The following is a 23,333-nucleotide window of genomic DNA, read 5'->3' on the forward strand; positions in this document are numbered from 1 at the left end:
TTCTCTTTTAGATACAGAATGGGAGGAGAAAAAGGCTTCAGTGAATCTTGGCCGATCCCTTGCAAACCCCAGTCATAGGCCTTCCTGGTATCCCAAAATGTGGAGATTAGAAATGTTGGAGACCAATCAGCATGTGCCATTCATTTCCGGCATTTTCTTTAAGCATTGTTACACTGGTAACATTTAGATATGCAGATACTGTTACACACAAGTGGTATTAGTTAGATTTTCATCTGCTTACCAAGCTGAAACCTATCAAAAAATTTTTTTTTTTTGGAAAAAGGTTTCCTCTTCCCTCAGCAGTGCCATCTTCTTAAAGAAACTTGGGTTTGTAACAGAACGCTCATTGCTGCAACAAATCTGTTCCTTTAAAAAGTTTTCTGGATGGTTTCTTCATGATTTAGGTTTGTTTCTCTTTTTTCTTTGGCTAGGTATACAAAACATGAGATTTTAGTGAACTCATCATTAAGCACAGCCTTGCTGTAGTTAAACAAAAAAAACCCACAAAAAAAACCCACAAAAAATTGTATGTGTATATATAACGTGTGTGTGAAAAGGTTACAGAACACATTGTATATTACTCATCCTCCAGTAGCGCCACATGGGAAAAAAGTTGGCGTGTGTAGCTGGATGCGAGAGGGTAAACTGGTTTGTACCCAGATCTCCTGGGGGTGAAGGGGGACTGAGAATTCAGGCTTAAAAATCAAGTTTATGCCAGTTGTTCAGACTGCATGGCCCTCAAGTCTTAATGGAAGGAAAAATATGGCAGGTAACGCATTAAAAAAAACCCAAAACAAAAACAACCCACATATAATTTTACTGCAGTTCCACAGATCTGCAGCCCCAAATGATCTTACTAGCAGAGGCTGCAGCCAAAGCCTTGGTGATAAGCTCAGAAACAGGTATACAAAAAGGGCACATTAACTTTTTTTTTTTTTTTTTTGCAAGTCCCAAGATTGTACCTTCACTTTTTGCTATTAAATCTTGTATGTAAAATAAATAAACAAACCAACCCATGGGAACATCAGTTCTTTTTAAACTTGTTTGAGAATGAACTAAAGGCAACCCTGGCCCTGAATGTAAGGAAGAAACTTAAAATAAATCTCAGCTTTAGTGCAAAACCTAATACGTTGTAGGTTCTATACTGGTTTAAAACACAATCCCACTGTGCTTTATGAAACAAAAGCCTCACAAATTGAAACAATAGCCACATTAAATGATAACTTGCAAGAGAAGCATTAGTGCCCAGCAACAACCAAATAGCCCAAAGCATACTTTGCTCTTGGCAAAGGTTACCCAGAGCCCACTACTCTTCTATCATCCTTCTCCAAAGCTAGGCTACAATTTTAACCAATTTATAAACTGCTTTTTGAAACTACAAAGCTGTATACAAAATTAACAAGTACCACCATAGTAGGGAAGATGCTTTAGTACCCAAAGCTATAACAGAGGCAATGCAACACATTTTAAGCTTACAAACAATGGCTCAAGAAACTATGAAACTGCAACCTATGTACTGTTGTACTTATCTCAAAAAATTGTTGAAGTGCATCAGCAGACCTTGCCATCTTAGCTTCTCAGCCTCTGACGAGAAACTTCCTAGTGAGCAGACCCACCATAATCTGAGCTCAGAGAATATAATTGCTTGGAGTAGGCTTTGCAATAAACTAGTCAAAGTCATGCTTGTAAATTCAATGGAGGACTTCATGTTTTCACTGATGTATATGACCGCCTCTTCTGGAAAGTCTGTGGTTCGTAGTCAGAGGATGGCTGGGATTCCAAGAGATGTTGAAGGGGGAAAGACCATGTGGAGGGAGACACTCCTGGCAGCTATGATGTATAAAAAGGATTATTTTCTCAGCAGCTGGAAGCCCTTGATGCAGCAATGCTCTCCAACAGACGAATGATTCCTCGTCCGCGTCCGATGCCTGTGCCATAGGAAGTGTGCACTCCGCTGGGAGGAGGACCAGAATTGCCTATAACATGTGGGACAAGATGAAATCACAAATACATTAAGAAAAGAAACTTCAACAATGCATTCATTTGATCTGACTGAATCAACACAGCAACAGACTCCAATCTCCTTAACTATCCTAAAATGACATTTAGCTCACCTGCATATCCCTGGCCTTGACCAATACCACCGAAATAACAGGAATTTGAAAGGGTTTGGGTTTTCTGTCTCTGCAAGAAGGTAAAGAATGCGCCTCAAAATCCTTGTCTAAATATGGTGTGCGCGTGTGCACAGACAGTCACCATAACCTCTCCCCCACCCCACAAGATGGAATGCCTTTTCCCCATTACAGAAATCAAGCCATGAGGTGTAGCACCTCTAGAACAGACTAAGCTTCCTTACACTCCTCTGCACCAGCTCTTAAGAAGATTCTATTGCTTGTCAAATTCCAGCAACACAGACATCAAGCTCCCTAGCAGAATGACTGGGAATGGCAAACAGCTACCTGGAAACGTCCAGCATCTAGTATCACCATCTTAGGGCTAACGGTACTGCTGACAACTTGGTCTTGAAAAGGCAAGTGGTTCGGTGTTAATGGGATCCCATAAACGGAGGCCAAAGAATTGCTAATGCAATATCTGAAAAGTGTTAAAAAAAAAAAAAAAGTCACCAACATTGCTATGGCAACAAGCAAAATCCAGTTAAGTTTTAAGAGAGACTACTTTTGCTAACGGTATGAAATTATGTATGCTTCAGACACCACGAAGTTCCTCCTACAGATAATGAGTAGAGATTTGTGTTTCTTATTTGAGCTAGAAAAATAACCAGTGTGTTAGGGCTGAAAAATCAGATGTAGAAATAGGTCTGTACTTACGCTATTTTCTTGCATACTGCCAACGCACAGAATAAAATGTCATTCTCCTCATGCCATTTGCACCTGAAGAGAAATCAAAATGCCTCAGAAAGAGCATTAGGAGACTGACCTCATGCACATCACTGCCAGGGCTTAAAAGCTGTATGTCAAAATTCCTAGTTAGGGTCTTTGGTAACGTGCAGCCAGCCAGCCCAGCCACTCTGGAAGCAGCAATATTACTGTAAGGTTTTTAAAATAAAATAGTGAAGATAAATCAGGAATACTTTGCTTGATGCATTGTTTAAAAAAAGAATAGCTAAAGTTCCTAATTGGCTATTCTCACCATTACGAAAATACATTATGCTGCAAATCTGAAGTGTGAATGTTGAAACAGGTTTTAGGACAGGTCATATTGCTCTCCCTGGATGTGCCAAGGCTTCCCTAGCAACACTTTCGAGCACCGGTCAGATCAAGCAAGTTTGAGGCAGGAATGAAATACAGTTTCCCCACCAGGCAATGCAGAACACCACCCACTAAAATGTCTCCTGAGCTACGCAGACACCACTGCCGAATAACTGGTGGAGATTAATTAGCGCAGAAAGGCAAGACCCACAAAAATTAAGAGCTACCTTGAACAGCAATGTGTCCACATTCTCAAAGCAAAGAGCTCCAGAGTGCATCCTTGTTTATAAGGAGAGAGAGAGAGAGAGAGTGCTGGGGGAGGGAGGTGGATGGGGAGAGGCCTGTGTGTGAAAGCTGGGAATATACATAAAACATACCTGGTATTACATGAATAGTCCCACTGGAAGACTTCCAGTAAGCTGCGCACTTGGGTTTTTGAAGGTTCCTCATGCAATTTGCGCTGGTAAAGTTCTATTACCAGATCCTCCACATTCAACAGCAGAAACCTGTTCTCCATTCCTGATGTTGAGGGGTGGGGGGGGGGGGGAATAGGCAGACTATTGTCAGAGGGAGAGGCAAAAACTGGAGCAGAGCACCAAAGAAATAGTAGCAGGTTTGAGAATGGATACTGAGCCCATCACAATGGATGACCAATGGCAGGACAGAAGGATTTTAAAATGTAATACTTATGCTCTTACATTTCCCTGCCACTGAACAGCTCTCCACCCTCCCCAAAACCCCTAAAAAATACAAATAAGCCACAGGTAAGGAGTGCTAAGAACCAGACTGGACCCTACACCCTTCATACTTGTAGCCAAATGAGGATGACTTCAAAAGTAGAGCAGAAATGTGTAAGGTATAGGGGAAGGGTCTAAGATTAAAAAAAAAAAAAAAAAAATATATGATACTGCATAAACTCCTAGAAAGGGCCCTTAAGTTTTCTGTGGCTGCCTTGATTGCAGCAGCACCTACTACATCTGCGGCTAGAAGGAGTGGGCTGAAGTTTCAACTTATCAAAATTACTTCAATCAGGGCCAGCTCTAGGGCAAATGCTTGCTGTGTCAAAAAGTGACACTTCTGCCTCCCTCCCAACACACCTCTCTTTGGTAGTGACAGGATGGGGTCTGCCAAGTCAATGAGCCTCAAGTTGTGGTGGGATGAGAACTGCCGAGGCCAAGCTGCCGCAGGTTGGGTGATGATGGCGGCACTCAGGCCACCCTCCAGCTCACGGCACCCCAGATGACCACCCTGTTCGCCCACCCCAAATCCAGCCCTGACAGCAGTTTATCACTGGCAACCCTTAATGCTGTTGCTCCCTATAGACAATGCAGGAACAATAAGTTACTAGGGTCACATGATGCAATTCAGCACAAAACAATGCATGAGGACAGGCAGAAAGATGGGTCAGGGAAGGAAACAAACCTAAAAGGGAAGGGTTTAAAAAAAAAAAAAAAAAAAAAAAGTCAACCCCTTCTCAAAACACATGAAATGAACTGTCTTAGTCACAGTATTCAATTTAACCCAAAGTCCCAAATAAAACTATGTAGGTAGTGGATTCCCTTAAGAAAAAAATATATATTTATAATAAAAAAAAAAAAAAAAAAAAAAAAGATTACTTTTTGCTTCTATCAATTCATGATATACCAACTGCAATAAATGGAAGAGTTATACCTCCAAAGTAATCCCTTGACTGTTACTGCTGTCACACGTTACTCTTTGCCCTGAACAGTGTTCCTAAATTGGCTTTCCATCTCTTATAAAAATGAGAAATCACTGTAGTGCTTTCAATAAGCCACCAGATAACACTATCAAATCTGATATGCAAAAACCATACAAACTGAATATGATGGTTGTGTAGTCTGCCTGATTTATTTTCCTGTTGGAATACAGTAATCTTTAAATTAAATTAAAAAAAAAAAAAAAAAAGGTGGTTTAACCCTCCTGCATAGACAATGGTGGGTATATCAGCAGATAACCAAATGGGGCATGCACCCCTGCATAGTGAACATGAATGTCTCAGTCTGTCCTCAACCCATAGCCCTGAACTCAATGTCATCTTGATCTTAGCCAAAAGGCTGAGCATTTCTGGCTTTATCTTCTCTTCCCTGCAACTAAGGATCCTCTGTCTTCATCCCATGATTTATTTATTTATTTATTTATTTAACTTTTATCTACCGACATTCGTGAAGCACATCATGCCGGTTTACAATGAACTCAGGTGGGAGATACAGTATAACAAAATGACAATAAAACAGTATGAAAAAACTAACGCAAGAGCAAAAACAAACCCAAAACCAAATACAACAAAATAAACAATAAATGGAACCAAGGAATAGAGATTTGAGGGGGGTAGGGGGGAGAGGTATAGATAACAGAGGTAAAAGGGAGGGAATAAAGCGGAAAAGAGGAATGCTATGTACAGATGCCTAATGTACAGGAAACATTTGATTAAATAGGAATAAGGAACAATTGAAACAGGAGGTAATTACTGGGAAGGGTTTCTTCAAGGGTATGTAGGGGGTGTGGAGGGCAGGGGAAAAGGGGAAAAAAAGGGGGGGGGTAGGGAGGTGGCTGGGTGTCGAGGATAAAGGGAGGTGGCCAGGGGAGGAGGGGAGGGGATCAGGCGGGCTGAGAGAGAGGGTGAAAGGCCGGGCGGGGGGGACCTGGGGGGGGGGGGGGGGGGGGGCGCGCGCAGGGTGCTTTGCTGCATCCACCACTCTTTCTGTGAAAATTTATATTACTTAAGTCCATGCCCTCACACTATGGTTTCCTTTTCCACAGCTTCCTTTCTAATGAAAAATACTCACATGATATCCAATGTTGGCTCTCATGTTCCCCCATTCCCCCCAACTCTGCAGTAAAGCAAAATGCAAATCCCTTCCAAGGAGCTACTGTTTCATATGGGGGGGGGGGGGGGGAGATTGTCCGAGAAAAGCTGCAAGTTTGAAACTAGATTAGCCCCCTTCTTACCTGCTTTGGATGCCAGCAATTTCAAGCACCAGCTGACTCTATACCTGTCAGTAGACTGGAAGAGAAAGTTCAGTTTAAAAATAACACAAAAGACAGCTGTGCAATGTGTGCTGGATATGTCTACCACCTGCACCCCCCATCCCCCACTCCTCTGTCCTCGCCAATAGGATAACCACCTCCATTAGATAAGAACAGGCCAGTTATCAGGCTGTAACACTGCCGGATCCTCTTGGGCTTGGAACATATTTTAAAATAAAAGCACATACAACTAGACACTTCATGCCTTCTCTGGCTAGGGACCTGCAGATTTGGACCAGATTTAATACATCTTGGCTTGGGTGCATGCCTAGTATCAAGATCAGTGCTTTCCAACCCTCTCTTGGAGACACACCTAACCAGTCAGGTTTTCAGGATATCCCCAATGAACATGCAAGAGAGATTTGTATACTCTGGGTCTCCAATGTATGCAAAACGTCTCATACATATTCACTGGGGAAAACCTGAAAACCTGGCTGCCAAGGGATACACTGGTTAAGATGACCATTTTACACAGATTTGGCTATTTCAGATTTTACCTATTGAGGTGTCTGATAAAAAGGTGATCTCATGTATCTAGAAACACACTATGAAAAGATTTTAAACAAAAAAAAAGTGAAATTTCTTTATACAAAAAGGTTTAGTCCAACTGCCATTCCTCCTATACAAGGGTATACTCTAGGAAGAGTAGCTTCTACCCATTTTTCTTCTTTTTTGGGATCCAATTCAAAACCCAATTGTTTAAAAAAAAAAATTCAGAGAACTTAGCAATAAGATACTGAAGGGGACTTGGAGTGGGTGTTTGACTTGTAAGAATCAGAGGAAGATGATGAGGCCAGAAATGGCCAACCAGCGATAATGGAAGAGGCTACTACTTTACATTCTGGGCATGCTTGGGACTGATATTTTATTTATTTATTTATTTATTTCAGATTTTTATATACCGGCATTCGAGACAGCAGTCACATCGTGCTGGTTCACATAAAACAGGGGTGCATAGTAAACATAACTATAACAATGGTGTTGAAAAGGCAGTTACATATAACAGGGTGATAAGAACTTGGCTGAGAAGGAAGAGAAAGGAAAGGTTATTAAAATTCACACAGGTAAACGATAGAAGATAAGGATGACCATGGTGTATTTGGAGATTAGTTAACCGAGATGGAGAATAGTAAACCATGTTGGAGATTAGTTAACCATGGTATAGTTGGAGATTAGGGGTGGCTTGGCGGTGTTCTATCAATTGGCGTCCGGGAAAGCTTGTGTGAATATCCAGGTCTTTAGTCTTTTATTGAAAGTTGAGATGCATGGTTCTGTTCTTAGATTTGAGGGGATGGAGTTCCATAACGGTGGAATGGCTGTAGAGAAAGCCCGGTCTCTTAGTGTGCAGTGTCTGGTGGATTTGGACGGTGGTACCTGTAGCGATCCCCTGTATGCATCTCTTGTCGGTCTTGACGAATTGTGTAGTCGGAGAGGGATCTGTAGGTCAATGGGAGCCAGTTGGTTGATTTTTTGTATGTGGTAAGCATGGCCTTGTATATTATTCTAAAGTGTATAGGTAGCCAATGGAGGCTCTTTAGAATGGGGGTTATGTGGTCCCTTCTTCTGGTATTTGTCAGAATTCGTGCAGCTGCATTTTGCACCATCTGAAGCGGTTTGGTGTATGAAGCGGGAAGGCCAAGTAGGATGGTGTTACAATAGTCTAATTTTGAAAAAATGATTGCTTGTAGAATGGTTCTGAAATCTTGGGCATGGAAAAGTGGTCTAATTCTTTTCAGCACTTGTAGTTGGTAGAAACAGTCTTTGGTGGTTTTGTTAATAGTGGCTTTGAAATTCAGGCGATTATCAATTAAGACTCCTAGGTCTCTCACTTGTGTGATTGTTGGCGTGGCTTGTTGTGCAGAGGTGATGGTGCTGTTTTCTGAGGCGATGAGCAGGAGTTCAGTTTTGCCGGAATTTAATACCAGGTTTAGGCTGGTGAGGAGGAGTTTAATTTTTTGAAGGCATTTATCCCAGTAAGCTAGAGTTTTTGCGAAGGAATCCTTAATGGGTATCAGGACCTGGATATCGTCCGCGTAAAGGAAGTGTTTGAGGTTGAGGTCGGTGAGAAGTTGGCATAACGGTATAAGGTAAATGTTAAATAAAGTAGGAGACAGGGAGGACCCCTGTGGGACTCCTACTGACGACGGGTGTTGAGAGGATTCTTTGTTCTGTATCTTGACCTTGTATCCTCTATTGCTGAGAAATGATATGAACCAAGATAGAGCTGTGCCTGAGATACCTATGGAGGCTAACTGGTTAATGAGTAATGAATGATTAACAGTGTCAAAGGCTGAAGAAAGGTCCAGTAGGATCAGTAAGAAGGCTTGACCTTTATCGAGGCCCAGGATGAGGTGATCTGTTAAGGAAATGAGGAGGGACTCCGTGCTTAGTGTTTTGCGGAAACCGTATTGTGATGGGAAAAGGAGGTTGTTTTCTTCAATGTAGTTTGAGAGTCGGGTGTTCACCAATTTCTCCATAATCTTGGCTATGAAGGGGAGGTTGGCGATCGGACGGTAGTTGTTTGGGTCATTAGGATCTAGATTAGGTTTCTTGAGTAGAGGTTTGAGAGAGGCCAATTTTAGGTCATCTGGGTAAGATCCTTGCGTTAATGAGCAATTTATGATGTCTGACAGGGATTTGGAAATGGAGTCAGGAATTGATAGAAGCAATTTCGAGGGGATGTGGTCCGAAGGGTGAGAAGATGGTTTCATTTTCCGTAGTATACCTTGGATCTCAATGGAAGAAGTGAGTTCCAGTTCTTCTAAGCGGGAATTTTTGAAGGCGGTCTGATGTGGTGTTGAAGTAGAAGCGGTGTTAGGGGGCAGTTGAGTTAGAAGTTTGCTGATATGAAGGGCAGTGGTAGGAAAGGGGTTGTAAATTCAGGTAAAAAGTGCAGAGTTAGCAAATGTTGCTTACCTGATGTAACAGGTGTTCTCACAGGACAGCAGGATGTTAGTCCTCACAAATGGGTGACATCGAGGATGGAGCCCACCACGGAAAACTTCTGTCAAAGTTTAAACAGAACTTTGACTGGCCCCTACTGGGCATGCCCAGCAAGGCACTGACCCTGCAGCCAGCAGGGGTCTCCCTTCAGTCTGATTTTCAAAGCTACAGGCAGTGCCTAAAAAGTAAAAAACAAAACAAACCCAACACCGCGGGGTGGCGGGCGGGTTTCGTGAGGACTAACATCCTGCTGTCCTGTGAGAACACCTGTTACATCAGGTAAGCAACATTTGCTTTCTCACAGGACAAGCAGGATGGTTGTCCTCACAAATGGGTGAGTACCGAGCTGAGGATGTCCTGACTTGCACCAAATGCACCCAATGACGTGCAACAGGCACAACAACTGGGGTGGTATTTGGTAAAGGGCATCCGCACCCTACCGGGAAGGTGGAAGGGTGTTGGTACATCACGTTGGAAAAAGGTTACGCAAGACAGATTGGCCGAAGATGGAGTCCTGTCTTCCAGCTTTGTCCAAACAATAGTGGGCTGCAAAGGTATGGAGAGAACTCCAGGTTGCAGCTTTGCAGATGTCAGGAAGCGGCACCGATCGAAGGTGTGCCACTGACGTCGCCATGGCCCTCACAGAGTGTGCTTTCACACGGTCTTGAAAAGGAATGCCAGCTTGCTGATAGCAAAAAGAAATGCAGTCCGCCAACCAGGAGGAAAGAGCCTGCTTACCCACAGGATGTCCTAACTTGTTAGGATGGAAAGAGACAAATAATTGAGTGCTCTTCCTGTGAGCAACTGTACGGTCTAGATAAAAAGCTAGAGCTCGTTTGCAGTCTAGGGTATGCAGAGTCTGTTCCCCGGAGTTGGAGTGGGGCCTGGGAAAAAAGATAGGTAGTATGATGGATTGATTAATATGAAACTCAGAAACTACCTTAGGTAAAAATTTAGGGTGAGTGCGGAGTACCGCCCGGTCCTGCAGGAGCTTAGTGTAAGGCGGATAGGTAACTAGGGCCTGCAATTCACTAACCCTGCGAGCTGAAGTGATAGCCAAAAGGAATAACACTTTCCATGTGAGATACTTTAATTCACAGGAGTGCAGAGGTTCGAAAGGAGGTTTCATTAGACGACCAAGAACCAGGTTAAGGTCCCAAGATGGGGCCGGAGGACGTAAGGGTGGCTTCAGATGGAGCAAGCCTTTAAGAAAACGTGTTACCAGGGGTTGTACTGAAATAGGGACACCCTGTACACCTTTATGGAAGGCGGCTACCGCACTGACATGCATCCTAATGGAAGAGGTCTTTAGACCGGATTCTGATAGGTGCCATAAATAGTCCAAGAACTTAGAGATTGGACAGGAAAGGGGATCAAGGGACTGAGAAGTGCACCATGATGTGTACCTTTTCCATTTATATGAATAGGATCTTCTGGTAGAGGGCTTTCGTGAAGCTATCAGGACACGAGAAACCGAATCCGAAAGGTTAAAAGGCTGAAGGACTAACCTTTCAACATCCATGCCGTCAGGGACAAGGCTTGGAGGTTGGGATGGAGGAGGCATCCGTCGTTTTGAGTGAGCAGATGCGGATCCGTTCCCAGAGGGATGTGCCTGCGGATGGAGAGATCCTGGAGTATGGGAAACCACACTTGAGGCTGGGGATCGGTAAGTGCCCACAGGCCTCGAGGGCCAAAATAGACGGCAGTCGATGGAAGAAGGCAAAAAACTTACCGGGTTCCGTAAGATGACTAAAAATTTGTCGAAGGGAGACCCCTGAGGGGCAAATTTTCTTAGGAAATTAATTTCCAAATTCCTGTCAGGAACGTGGTTAGAGACCTCCTTTCACCGCGTGGCAACTGCTGCGCGGAAAAAAGAAGACTGAAGGGAGACCCCTGCTGGCTGCAGGGTCAGTGCCTTGCTGGGCATGCCCAGTAGGGGCCAGTCAAAGTTCTGTTTAAACTCTGACAGAAGTTTTCCGTGGTGGGCTCCATCCTCGATGTCACCCATTTGTGAGGACAACCATCCTGCTTGTCCTGTGAGAAAAGTGTTAAACAAATTCCCATAACGCATCTATCCAAAAATGAACTGCAACTGGGCAGACAATGGGCCAATTTAGTCTTTCTGCTGTCATTTACTATGCTATTTTATAATATGACCCTGCTTCTTCCTAGATACCCTGGAGGAAGGGCCTTAGTGCACACAGAACCCCAGTTACATACCTTGCAGTAGACCGTAGCACTGCTCCCTGGATTTGGACAGACAAAAGTGCAGAGTTCACGAAACAGGTTATGGTATCTACCATTTGCGAACTCAAAGCCAGAGAGAGGGATCTGGTGAGTGGCATCACCTGGTAATACATGGAAAACCAGGACAGGCTTACAAATTACAGTTCAACAGAAACGAGATCTGCTTTCAGGTAACTTAACACGTCCTTTGAAACACACAATAGAAAGAAAGAATGGAAGGGAGTAAGGAAAGACGTCCACAGTTTAAATGAATGAAATAACCTGCCTCAGTGGAAGCCACCATTATGCACAGGGTAAAGAAAAAGAAAAAAATCCCCTCACCTTCATATCAAGCCTACAGGCCATGAACATGACGCAGAAAGCAAAATTAGTATGTACATCACTAGACCTGTTAGGGGCTGCGCAGGAGAGGCAGTTACTGTGCTCCAAAATGCAACCTACATTATTCTGTGAAGTTATGCAATCAAGAGAGGAACAGCAGCTTTGCCCCCCCCCCCCCCCCCCCCCCCCCCCCCACCCCCACCTCCTACCAATACTCACTTGCAGCTTGACAATGAAACCGGAAACCACGTGGTATCTCCCCTGGAGAAGGGGAAAAAAAATTTTTTAAGCGTTTTAGTGCACAGTTCAACAGTCTGAGTTGTACCCACCAGACTTATGGTCGCTGTTTTAAACACGGCTGTGCTGTAACCATTCTGATTGTGCCACAGAACGGGGAAAGGAGTCCATCAAAAGAGAGGGGGACCCTGGGGAGTTTAAAAATCACAGAAACTGGCGTTCTTGGGACACGTTCTGTCCCTAGATGCAATTTACTTTTAATACTGGACATTACTAAGAAAAATCAAAATGCTACTATAGCAAGGGGAAAGCCCTAGCATGCAAATACCTCATGTTGGGGGGGGGGGGGGGGTTCATCTACGATTTTGTGTATTAAAAAGGCTTCACTGCACCAGGGCAGGTTGGATTGGGTTTTCACAAAGAAGGAAGTTTGTGATAGTGGTTTAGGGTGTTTTTCCTGCCTATTTAAATAATATACCCACAGCTCAAACTGTCAGATGGAATTCATCCCTTCTAGCTGAATATAAGGAAGTTGGTTCTCTCTGAACAATTTCGTCTTTCCAGCTTCCTCAGAGGTAGGCCCAGTTCTAGAAAATGACTAGAGATCCCAGAATCGGGCACCTATCTGCCCTTCCAAACACTTTCCAGCAATCCTAATTGTGTGTGCTGGACCTATACATGGATACTGTCTCTGTAAACAGTTTTGATCTACATTGTTTTATTTAAAAATCTATACTGCTTTTACAAACACTGTATTCCAGAGCCAGACCAAGTGTCTGGCCTACCCATGACCACAGTAACTCCTCTCATAAAAAGATATTACACATTCAGTTGTTCCAGCTGAACTATTGTCGGCGTCCTGCCCCCGTTTTCTGCAGCAAATGTTTTAGGATTCTGCGGCAACAGTTAGCAAATTCTGTGGCCATTGTAGCATTCTTGCATATTAATGTACATTTGTATTTTACTTTATAAAAGTGGAAGTCCTTTTCTGATATCTTTTTTTAGGGGGGGGGGGGGGGGAGGGGATAGGATAGAGGGTAGATGTAATCAGGGATCCTAGACTGGGGGAAGAAGATCCAGGATCAGGAGAGAAGGGATGATTCAATCACACCCTTCAACACGACCTCCCTTCTTTTGCATCCCTTTTCTCCCCTCATTTGCAGCCCCTCCAATCACTTCTCCACATTCCCTCCCTCTGATCCCTTCACACCCCACAGCTCCTTGTCGAGTGATGTAATCAAATTTGCAGATACAAAATTATTCAGAGTAGTTAAAATCAGAAGCGGATTGTGATAAATTGCAGGAGGACCTTGCACGACGAAGATTGAGCATCCAAATGGCAGATGAAATTTAATGGACAAGTGCAAGGTGATGCATATAGGGAAAAATAGCCCTTGCTATAGTTACACAATGTTAGGCTCCATATTAAATGCTACCACTCAAGAAAGAGATATAGGCATCATAGTGGATAACACATTGAAATCGTCGGTTCAGTGTGCTGCGGCAGTCAAAAAAGCAAACAGAATGCTAGGAATTAGAAAGGGAATGGTGAATAAAACGGAAAATGTCATAATGCCTCTAATCTGATATGGTCCCTCAACCATAAAGGTCGGTATAGAAAAAGTTTTTTAAATAAATAATCACTCCATGGTGAGACCACACCTTTATACTGTGTACAATTCTGGTCGCCGCATATCAAAAAAGATATAGTTGCAATGGAGAAGGTACAGAGAAGGGCGACCAACATGATAAAGGGAATGGAACAGCTCCCCTATGAGGAAAGACTAAAGAGGTTAGGACTTTTCAGCTTGGAGAAGAGATTGCTGAGGTGGGATATGATAGAGGTGTTTAAAATCATGAGAGGTCTAGAACGGGTAGATAATAGATAATAGAATGACTAGGGGGTACTCCTTGAAGTTAGCATGTAGCACATTTAAAACTAATCGGAGAAAGTTCTTTTTCACTCAACGCACAATTAAACTCTGGAATTTGTTGCCAGAGGATGTGGTTAGTGCAGTTAGTGTAGCTGTGTTTAAAAACAGGATTGGATAAGTTCTTGGAGGAGAAGTCTATTACCTGCTATTAAATTGGCTTAGAGAATAGCCACTGCTATTATTAGCAACAGTAGCATGGGATAGGCTTAGTTTTTGAGTACTTGCCAGGTTCTTATGGCCTGGATTGGCCACTGTTGGAAACAGGATGCTGGGCTTGATAAACCCTTGGTCTGACCCAGTATGGCATGTTCCTGTATTCTTATGTCTCTCCCCCCTCCAAATCCTTCCTCTTGTTAACAGCTGATGTATTGAGGATTTATGATACCACTTGCTGATTTGCACCTCCAGTGTACCCCAGATGTTCCTGTCACATTTGGGGTTCAGCAGAACCAAGTAAATTGCAACAGAGCGCTCAGGTGCATCCAAAAACTTCAGTCCGAGAAACAGAGCAATTCTCAAAAAGCTAAGCCGCATGGGCTCAGCCTATGTGCTCATGCTTAACAGTACACAAAACAGAGGCAGGAAGTTTCACATGCCACTGCAAAGGGACAGATTTAGCAGCAGGGGTACTGATGGGGACGTTCTCCTGGATAAAAAGGGATACAAAGCCTTGGGAAGTGCAAGCTATCAGCAGACGCCAGCTTTATCCAGCAGGCATGGCATGCACAGGATGTGTGATTCTTTTAAATGGATGTATATTCTGCACACATCTAAAAATATTTGCAGCAGAGAACAAAAGCATACTTACATGATATAAAATAAGTGATCAGAAAGAAAGGCCAACTGCATAGATTTTTTTTTTTTAAAATAAATGACCGGCTGATAGGGTTACCAAAATGCCATAACCTGTACAGATCAGCTGTGCCTTGCAGGCCAAATTAATTGGATTAAAGTGGTGGTGAGGGGGGGGTGCCTTTTTTTTTTTTTATTAAACAGACACCTAGCATTTATAAATGAGTTTAGTAAAACAGCAGAAAAAGACCAAATGGTCCATTCAGTCTGCTCAGCAAAGCTCTTGTGATACTATCTACCACGCTGGGCAAGTTACTCCCATGTTTCTGTTAAGGGGAGTAATATTAATTAAAACCAAGCAACTGTAAACCCATAAAATTACTGCTATCAACATTTTTGTGTGGTGTGAGCAGCCTTCTTGATAATTCAATCAATGCTGCTTGAACCTGCTTTGCTTTTGGACTCTGCCACAGAAGCAGTCCTGTGCTTTTTCCCTGTCTGCAAATCAGTACCTCAGACCATAAAATCAGGGCCCAGCAATAGTTGTCGTTTGAATCCAAATTCCCCCCCACCCCCAAAGTGGAGAGCAATGCCGCAGTTACGTCAAAATCACGTAAGTTAATTGGTTAAAAGGGTAGTAATCCCCGTGTCTTCTGTTAGGGGTAGCAGCTGCATCTCCATGCAGGTTACCCTCCATGCACCCTTTTCTTAATTTCCAATGCTAGCCTTTAGGGATCTACAGTGTCTATACCATGCCTTTTTGAATTCCATTTACTTTTTTCATCTTCACCACCTCTTCCCGAAAGGCACTCTTTGTACTTCAGCTCAGTCGGAACCAGGTCTGAATCTGGCATGTTGAAGGTTAGCTGGCTATGTAGCCTGCTTCAACCTTGAGTCAGGTCCTCCACTACCTACATCAGCTGGGAATGCAGCCCAGATAGGGTTCATGTCGCTATAAAAGAGTGAGAGGTGGGTGGAACTAGTCATTTCTTAAGGGTCCCATACGGTGGCTGAATTTAGGACCAGTGACTGCAGGTTCAGAAGGAACTAGTGCATGGCTCCCAGCTGAAGGATGGCAAACAAGCAGCCTTGGAAATAACAGGCATAGCCTCAGTTGGAATGTTCAAAACCTGGGATCTCTTGTTCTGAAACAAACAAGTCCAGAAGTGTAATACATTTAACAAGGGGGAAATTGACTGCCCTCAAATTTAAAACTTCTCTTGGAGTTTTCTTTGTTCGCCAATTTTTTTGCATATATCATTTCACTTTGAACCAAACTGTGCTGGATGCTCTCAATCTTGGACATGCAAGTATCCAAGGTTTCCAAATTTTTCTCTGAGACACAACCAAGTCCTCAGTAACTTGCATGCGGCGACTGGTATCCAAGGTAACATTTGTTAGTGAGGAAATAACAGTTGCTAAAGAGACTAAAGCATTCCAAATAGCTCTAAGGTAATAATTGGGGGCTTGGTTAGCATTACTCTGACTAGATTTTTACTGGGAATCCCTTGCTGGGTTTGCTCTCATCTATGTTAGTGTTAACAGCTGCCCCTCTGTCCTCCAGGGTCGAGGCCTGAATCTGGGGACTGTCCAAAGATACTCCCTCGGCTGGGAGAGAGACACTCACCCACAGCAGATAGAATCTTCATATAGATCCTACATGCAGGGCCAAGTTATTAGTTGGAGCCGTCTCCAAATGCTGCGGAATCCCAACTAGATCTGGGAATATCCACCGGCAAGTCTGCTCCTCCAGGAGTCAACTGGAAGGGAGAGGGAAGGTGTCCTTGGTAAACCAGGGCTCAATGTCTCCTCTGCCAATGTCAAGTTTTTTAGGTGGTAATGGGGGAGGGGGACTCTTACAAGAAATCTATCCACATAAAAGGGATCTACTTGTATAAATCCTCATCTGCATATTTGTACAATTACTGAAAATCCATCTCAGGCTATACAGTTGAGTGCACTCCTTTTTACCTACCCCTTCCTTGCACCCACTTCATCTATTTTGCCCATGCAGTCCATGATCAAATCCTGAGGGGAAACTCGCTACCCCACCCCACCGAGGCACACACCAGGATCTATGAAATGGTGGAAGCTGGCCAGCAAGCCCTCCTGCAACGAGTATCTGACGCAGCCGATCTCGCACGGAATGAAGCGCTGCTCGCAGTGCAGGGGCAGCTCTCCCTGACTGAAGATGTTCAGAAAGTAAAAAATGTCCATAGCTGCAAAAAGAAAAAAAATAAGCCTAAGGCACAGCATTATAGAACCAGATAAAAAGCAAGCATGCAGACCACAGTCAGGCTTAACACAACACATGCATAACTACATACCACCCCCCAACTCCCCTTTTGAGGAGGTGAGTTGGGGGGTGAGGCAAGAGCAATCACATCTCCCCCACTCTCTGAGCTCTCTGTATAGCTATTGTACCATGTTCATTCCCTTCCAACTTCATGGCATTGCCTACTGGATTTGGCATCGCAGTCCCCAAGGATGCAGCTGTAGTCCTTTGTGGTGCCTGGGAGAGAGAGAACACAACAATCAACATGCTTGCCTTTCCTTTCACACCAACTCGTTTGGTTTTCAAGGTAACCACAACCTTAAGAAAAGTTTAAACTTTTTTTTGTATAGATAAATATTCATGGATATTTGCATCTTGTTACAGATCTCCTAAACAGGGGTTTTTCAACCTAGTCCTCAGGACATACCCAGCCCATTAGGTTTTCAGGATACCCACAATGAAGATGGCAAGAGATAGAATTTGCATACAATGGAGGCATGCATACAAATCTCATGCATCTTCATTGTGGGTATCCTGAAATCTTGACAAGACTGGGTGTGTCCCAAGGACTGAGATAGAGAACCCCCTGTGATAAAAACCAGACATGGGGAGAGAATCTAGGATTTATGTTGAAATTTTCACCCTATCAAACAGCAGTTCTAGCAGAATAGTCAGCAAATTTACTTGTAAAAGAAAAATTATTCTGTTTATAATTTTTGTCCTATTACTGTCTTCCATCTTCAGCCCCATTCCCACTCTCACCCACCCCAGACAGCATGCCCAGGTGACTCTAGGAACCCTCCATAGCCAAGTGCTGCAACCAGAGCCTAGAAACAGACCCCAAGCTCTGGGGAGTGTCACATGTAACACACGGAGTTTTTTTAAGTACAGTTTTCATCATGGAGATTTTAGAGAGAACTGGCTCTATGCTCTAGCTTCCCTCCCCTTACCTGATTAGGTGGTGGATTGGATTTTGGGGACTTATCCTGTTCGGCTTTCCAATTGCGAGCCTTGTCAGTATATTTCTCTTTCTCCTCTTGACTCAACAACTTAAAGGAATTAAAAAAAAAAAAAAAAAAGAGTTTAACTAGGAGTCCAGGTTTCTCTGCAAATCATGCATTCTACACCCCTACTGGAGCATATGCAGCACTGCACAACAAGATTCCCTGCTCTGCAAAGTTTATAATCTGGTAAAAACAGGAGATGTATGACAGTAAAGATAGTTACAATCAGGAAGAGCCAGGGTTTAAGATTTAAAAGCAACCTCAATGTGGTGAGAGTTTAGACAAGATTTGAATATGGCAGGGGGGGGTGGGGAGGCAGGCATGAACTCAGGAAGGTTGATCTTTTTATGCTAATTCATTCCTCATTGATCAGCAATTCTCCATGTGAGTTACAAAACGACAGCAACTTGCAAATGCAGAAAGTGCCAAACACCTGGATCCTCTCAGGAGGTAACTGCAGGTAGATAAAGTGTGTCAGCAGGCTCAGCAAGGGGCTGAAGAGCCACGGATAAATAGTGCTCACCCCAGACCTTGGCCCCCCCTTTCCCTCCCTAGCCAGTCAAGATTTCAGGATATCCTTAATGAATATGTATAAGAAACATTTGCATACATTGGAGACAGTGCATGTAAATACCTCAGGTATATTCATTAGGGATATTCTAAAAAGTTGATTGGCTGGGGAAGGGGAGAGGGCAGAGAACCTGGTTGAGCACTACTGGAATAGTTCTCTACTTGCTTTTGGAAATCATGCTGCTGCCAATACATTTCCTGACAGAGTTCCAAGCGCTTTAAGTTAATCTAAAAAAAGATATCACCTCATTTTTCTTTGACATAGTCCACCTGAATGTATGGTGATAAACAGTAGGCACACTTGTTTCTATGCTGAAATCAACACAAATTACCTGCAAAAGCTCCCATACAGGCCGATACAGTACAGTGCGCTCCGGTGGAGCGCACTGTTAACCCGTGTTTGGACACGTGTTTTCAACGCGCTAGCTTTACCCCTTATTCAGTAAAAGGTAATAACGCGTCGAAAACGCACATCCAACCCCCCCCCCCAACTAATAGCGCCCGCAACATGCAAATGCATGTTGCGGGCGCTATTAGTTATTACCGCGCGATTCAGTAAGTAAAATGTGCAGCCAAGCCGCACATTTTACTTTCAGAAATTAGTGCCTAACCCAAGGTAGGTGTTAATTTCTCTCGGCACCAGGAAAGTGCACAGAAAAGCAGTAAAAACTAGAGATGTGAATCGGAACTGAAATCGGATCAGATTCTGGTTCAGATTCACATCTCTAGTAAAAACTGCTTTTCTGTGCACCCTCCAACTTAATATCATGGCGATATTATGTCGGAGGTCCCAAAAGTTAAAGATAATTAAAAATTAAAATAAAAAAAAATCTGCCTGCGGCTTGAAAACCAGACGCTCAATTTTGCTGGCGTCCGGTTTCTGAACCCGAGGCTGTCAGCAGGTTTGAGAACCAAAGCAGGCAAAATTGAGTGTCGGCTGTCAAACCCGCTGACAGCCGCCGCTCCTGTCAAAAAAGAGGCACTAGGGACGAGCTAATGTCCCTAGCGCCTCTTTTTACCGTGGGCCCTAATTTGAATATTTTTATTTACTGAATCGCGCGCACAGGAGAGTAGCCTGTGTGCACGCCGGGAGAGTGGGCACTCGCCTGCTCTCCAGAGATTTTTACTGTACCGGCCTGATAGAAATGCATTCTTCTGTTATCAGAATATGCTGTTCACCTAATGCCAATGTCCTTCAATGTACAGATGCAGCTCTGCATCTACCTATATCAGGGAGTGCATGAGGCAGATACTAGATTCACTGGCACACCACCAGGGAAATTAAAGATCTGAATTGTCTACCGTACAAGCTCCCACAGTAATTTACTATCTGACAGTAACTACAAAAAGGTTAAACAGCAATCTGAGGTGGTCACCAACTTTTTTTTTTTTTGCACAAAAAGAGCCTGGCTGCTTAGATTCTACTCCCAAACACTAGCATTTGTAACTTAATCCTCACAATCACATGCCCTACTGCCATGCATTGATTTCTGGGCGAGACCTACACAAACTTCTGTTTTTCCCTACCTTCTCAATTTTTCTCATCATTGATATAAGAGGTTGACTACTGGTGCACCAGTTGTGTGCTTGGCTTTCCTCTTTCATCCATATTTCCAGATCTTGCCCTCTCCCCTCCTCCCATATCATTACTCCAGACTTCTATACAAGGACATAAAGATGCCTCATTCTGGATCAGACCAGAGGTCCTGTGTCTAACAGTGGCCAGTCCAGATCACCCCCTCCCTTTTTTCCCCCCAAAATGTATCCACACCTCTAGTTACCTTGACTATTTATTTTATTTAAAAATGTTTATATACCGCCTTTACAATTCAAAAAGAATCAAAACGGTTTACAAACAAACATACATAATAAATTAAATAAAAGAAAATAAAAATCATAAAACAATACAAGACTAAAAAAGACAGTCATGCCCTGTAAAATTAAACAAAAACTAAATTGAGATGGTATTATAGCTCAAAGAAAAAATGTATCTGGCAGAAAAATGATTGTAAAGAAAAAGTAAATGGATATTAACTTTGGGAATTTATGAATAAACTGTATGCTTTCTGAAATAAGTATGTTTTTAATGATTTTTAAACTGTTGTGTAGAGGAAATAAGGCAAAGAGAATCTGGAAGTGCGTTCCATAATATAGGGCCAGCTATTGAAAACGCCCTTTTCCTTGTTAACTCGTGTTTTGCCAGTTTAATTGTAGGTACATCTAAGAGATTTCTGGATAAAGATCTGAGTTGTCTGGCTGGTTTGTAAATATGAAGATTACTACAAAGCCATGTGGATGTTGTATTATAAATGAGAGAATGAATAATTGACAAGACTTTATAATTAATCCGATATTTAATTGGAAGCCAATGAAATGAAAATAAGACAGGAGTAATAGGATTTCGGCACGAGGTTCCTGAAAGCACACGAGCAGCTGAATTTTGAATTAATTGCAAAGGGTAGAGAGCAAAGTCTGATAGACCTAATAATAAAGCGTTACAATAGTCTAATCCTGAAAATATCAAAGATTGTAGTATAGTACGATAATCTTGAAGAAAAAGAAGAGGTCGAATTCTTTTCAAGAGATGTAATTTGTAAAAAGATTTTTTTGTTAAATTGGCAATATGGTTAGCTATTGAAAGGTCTGAGTTAATTGTGATTCCTAGACTATTAGTAGAAGTACTGATGGGGATAAGAATTCCCTTGAAATTTAAATGAGGGGGAGGCCCTTAGAAGAAATAGCAATAGTAGAAAGATGAGTAAGTAGTTTGACGGATTCAGTTTTAGTCGGTTATGATCTAACCAAGTATTAATAGTAGAGAGATACAGAGTAATCAGCGAGAGAGTATCTGACCAAGAAATGTTATAAGGGACAAGTAATTGAATATCGTCAGCATAGATTCGAAAGTAGATATTGAGTGCTGTAAGGATCTGACAGGAAGTAAGTATATGTTAAATAATATAGGGGAGAGTGATGAACCTTGTGGTATGCCAGAAGATATGTAAGAATCTGAACAAAAATTATTAACTTGTATATGTAAATGACGGTTAGTTAAGAATGATTGAAACCATGAAAGAACAGTTGACTGAATACCTAAAGACTTTAAGCCTGATAAGAGTACATGGTGATCCAAAGTATCGAACGCTGCAGATATATCTAATGATATAAGAATGTAGTCTGTATGTGCGTCGAAACCACGAAAAACTGTGTCAAAACAAGATAGAAGTAAGGTTTCTGTGGAGTGGCCTTTCCTAAAGCCGTGTTGGACTACATCCTCTGGCAACAAACTCCACAGCTTGATAGTGTTTTCATGCAACGCACAATCACTTTTGTTTTAACTATTAGTTTCATGCAGTGTCTCTGGTCTTATTATATGAAGGGTAAATAACTGCTCCTTATGTACCTATTGCATCTTACTCAAGATTTTATACGCCCTCACAGTTGCTTCTTGCTCAAGCTGAAGACTTAACCCGTTTAGCCTCTTCATAAGGGAGTCCTTCATCCACTTTGTCACTGTTTCCCCTCTCTCTACCTTTTTTATTTTATATTCCGCCTTTCAGAACCTCAAAGTGGATTACATTCGGGTACTGTAGGTATTTTCCTATCTCCAGAGGGCTCACAATCTAAATTTGTAAGACGCAATGGAAGTAGACGTGACCTCTGGCAAGTCACAAGTAGTGGCAGTGAGAGTTGAATCCTGGCCTCATAGTTCACTGCTCTAATCCTTCACTCTAGTTCTATTTTTTTTTTTTTTTACACGATGGGGGCAACCAAAACTGCTCTCTACTTTCCTCCTATAGCTTCCACCATGAGGGAATCAATGTACTAGAAGCACATTACAGTTATTGAACACAACACAAAACAAAAAAGCCTATTTGGTGTATAGGCAAAATATGTAAATAGCATGGTAATGACCATGCTACGTAACAAGGAGTTACATATACTGACCACAGACCATGAAACTGAGCTCCTGCTCAGGGCTATTACAAACTGCTAACATATGCCACTCTATATTTATTTATTTTATTTATTTAAAAGTATTTATATACCGCTTTATAAAAAATAAATTGTCATAACGGTTTACAATAATAATAATATTACGCAGCAGTTTACAACGGAAGGGACCATATCCTGGGCTCACTCTTGCCCAGCTTCAGAAAAGCCAGCCTAACCCAAGCCGGCAGGAGACTTACATCTTTCCCAGAGATGATCTGCTGCTTTCTAATGGCAACCTTAACTCCGAACGGCATACACCTGGTTCAAGATTGGTGTCCACACTAGGGGGCCAATGCAGTACTATGCGCAGCAGCTAGCGCACAGTTTAACATACGATTGGATGCGTGACCATAACCCCTGATGCAATATGGGGAGATTAGCTTGTCCAAAATGCATGTCAAAATTAGCCACGTACCTAACAGCACTCATCACATGTAAATTCCATGTAGATGAGGCTATTAGCTAATCCCCACAATGCAAAAAAAGTTTCCCATGCAGCCAATGCGCCCATTGTAATGTAGAAAATTTTAAGGCAGCCTAAAGGTATGCCTCTATCAAGGGTGCATTGAAAAAGATAAAAATCTTGCTTTCTGTGATTCCTCCTAATAGTATCATAGTGATACTAAGTAGGGGGAACCAGGCTGTGTATCTTGTGCATGTCTATGCCAATAGTAGGAGGAAACAGATGTTTGTAGATCGAGTGTCCGTTTTCCCAACCCACCTCTCTTGTGCACCCGATGCAGAGGCAGTGCTAGTT

The 23,333-nt window shown here is 42.7% G+C and overlaps 1 protein-coding gene across 1 annotated transcript in view; it reads right to left on the reverse strand.

The window, feature by feature from the left end:
- Positions 1–263: 263 nt before the first annotated feature.
- MAEL (maelstrom spermatogenic transposon silencer) overlaps positions 264–23,333 on the reverse strand; it is a 30,971-nt gene continuing 7,901 nt past the window's right edge. Inside the window, exons 2-12 of the mRNA XM_029579035.1 lie at positions 17,957–18,055; positions 17,156–17,243; positions 16,801–16,950; positions 11,988–12,029; positions 11,421–11,548; positions 6,180–6,234; positions 3,587–3,728; positions 2,829–2,891; positions 2,460–2,592; positions 2,115–2,184; positions 264–1,976 (exon numbers count right to left, since the gene is read on the reverse strand). Of these exons, the coding sequence (XP_029434895.1) occupies positions 1,858–1,976; positions 2,115–2,184; positions 2,460–2,592; positions 2,829–2,891; positions 3,587–3,728; positions 6,180–6,234; positions 11,421–11,548; positions 11,988–12,029; positions 16,801–16,950; positions 17,156–17,243; positions 17,957–18,055 (1,089 nt within the window). The 3' untranslated portion in view covers positions 264–1,857. The remainder of the gene's footprint in view (positions 1,977–2,114; positions 2,185–2,459; positions 2,593–2,828; positions 2,892–3,586; positions 3,729–6,179; positions 6,235–11,420; positions 11,549–11,987; positions 12,030–16,800; positions 16,951–17,155; positions 17,244–17,956; positions 18,056–23,333) is intronic.

The sequence above is a fragment of the Rhinatrema bivittatum genome, chromosome 15, assembly GCF_901001135.1.
Source record: "Rhinatrema bivittatum chromosome 15, aRhiBiv1.1, whole genome shotgun sequence".
Taxonomy (NCBI): Eukaryota; Metazoa; Chordata; class Amphibia; order Gymnophiona; family Rhinatrematidae; genus Rhinatrema; species Rhinatrema bivittatum.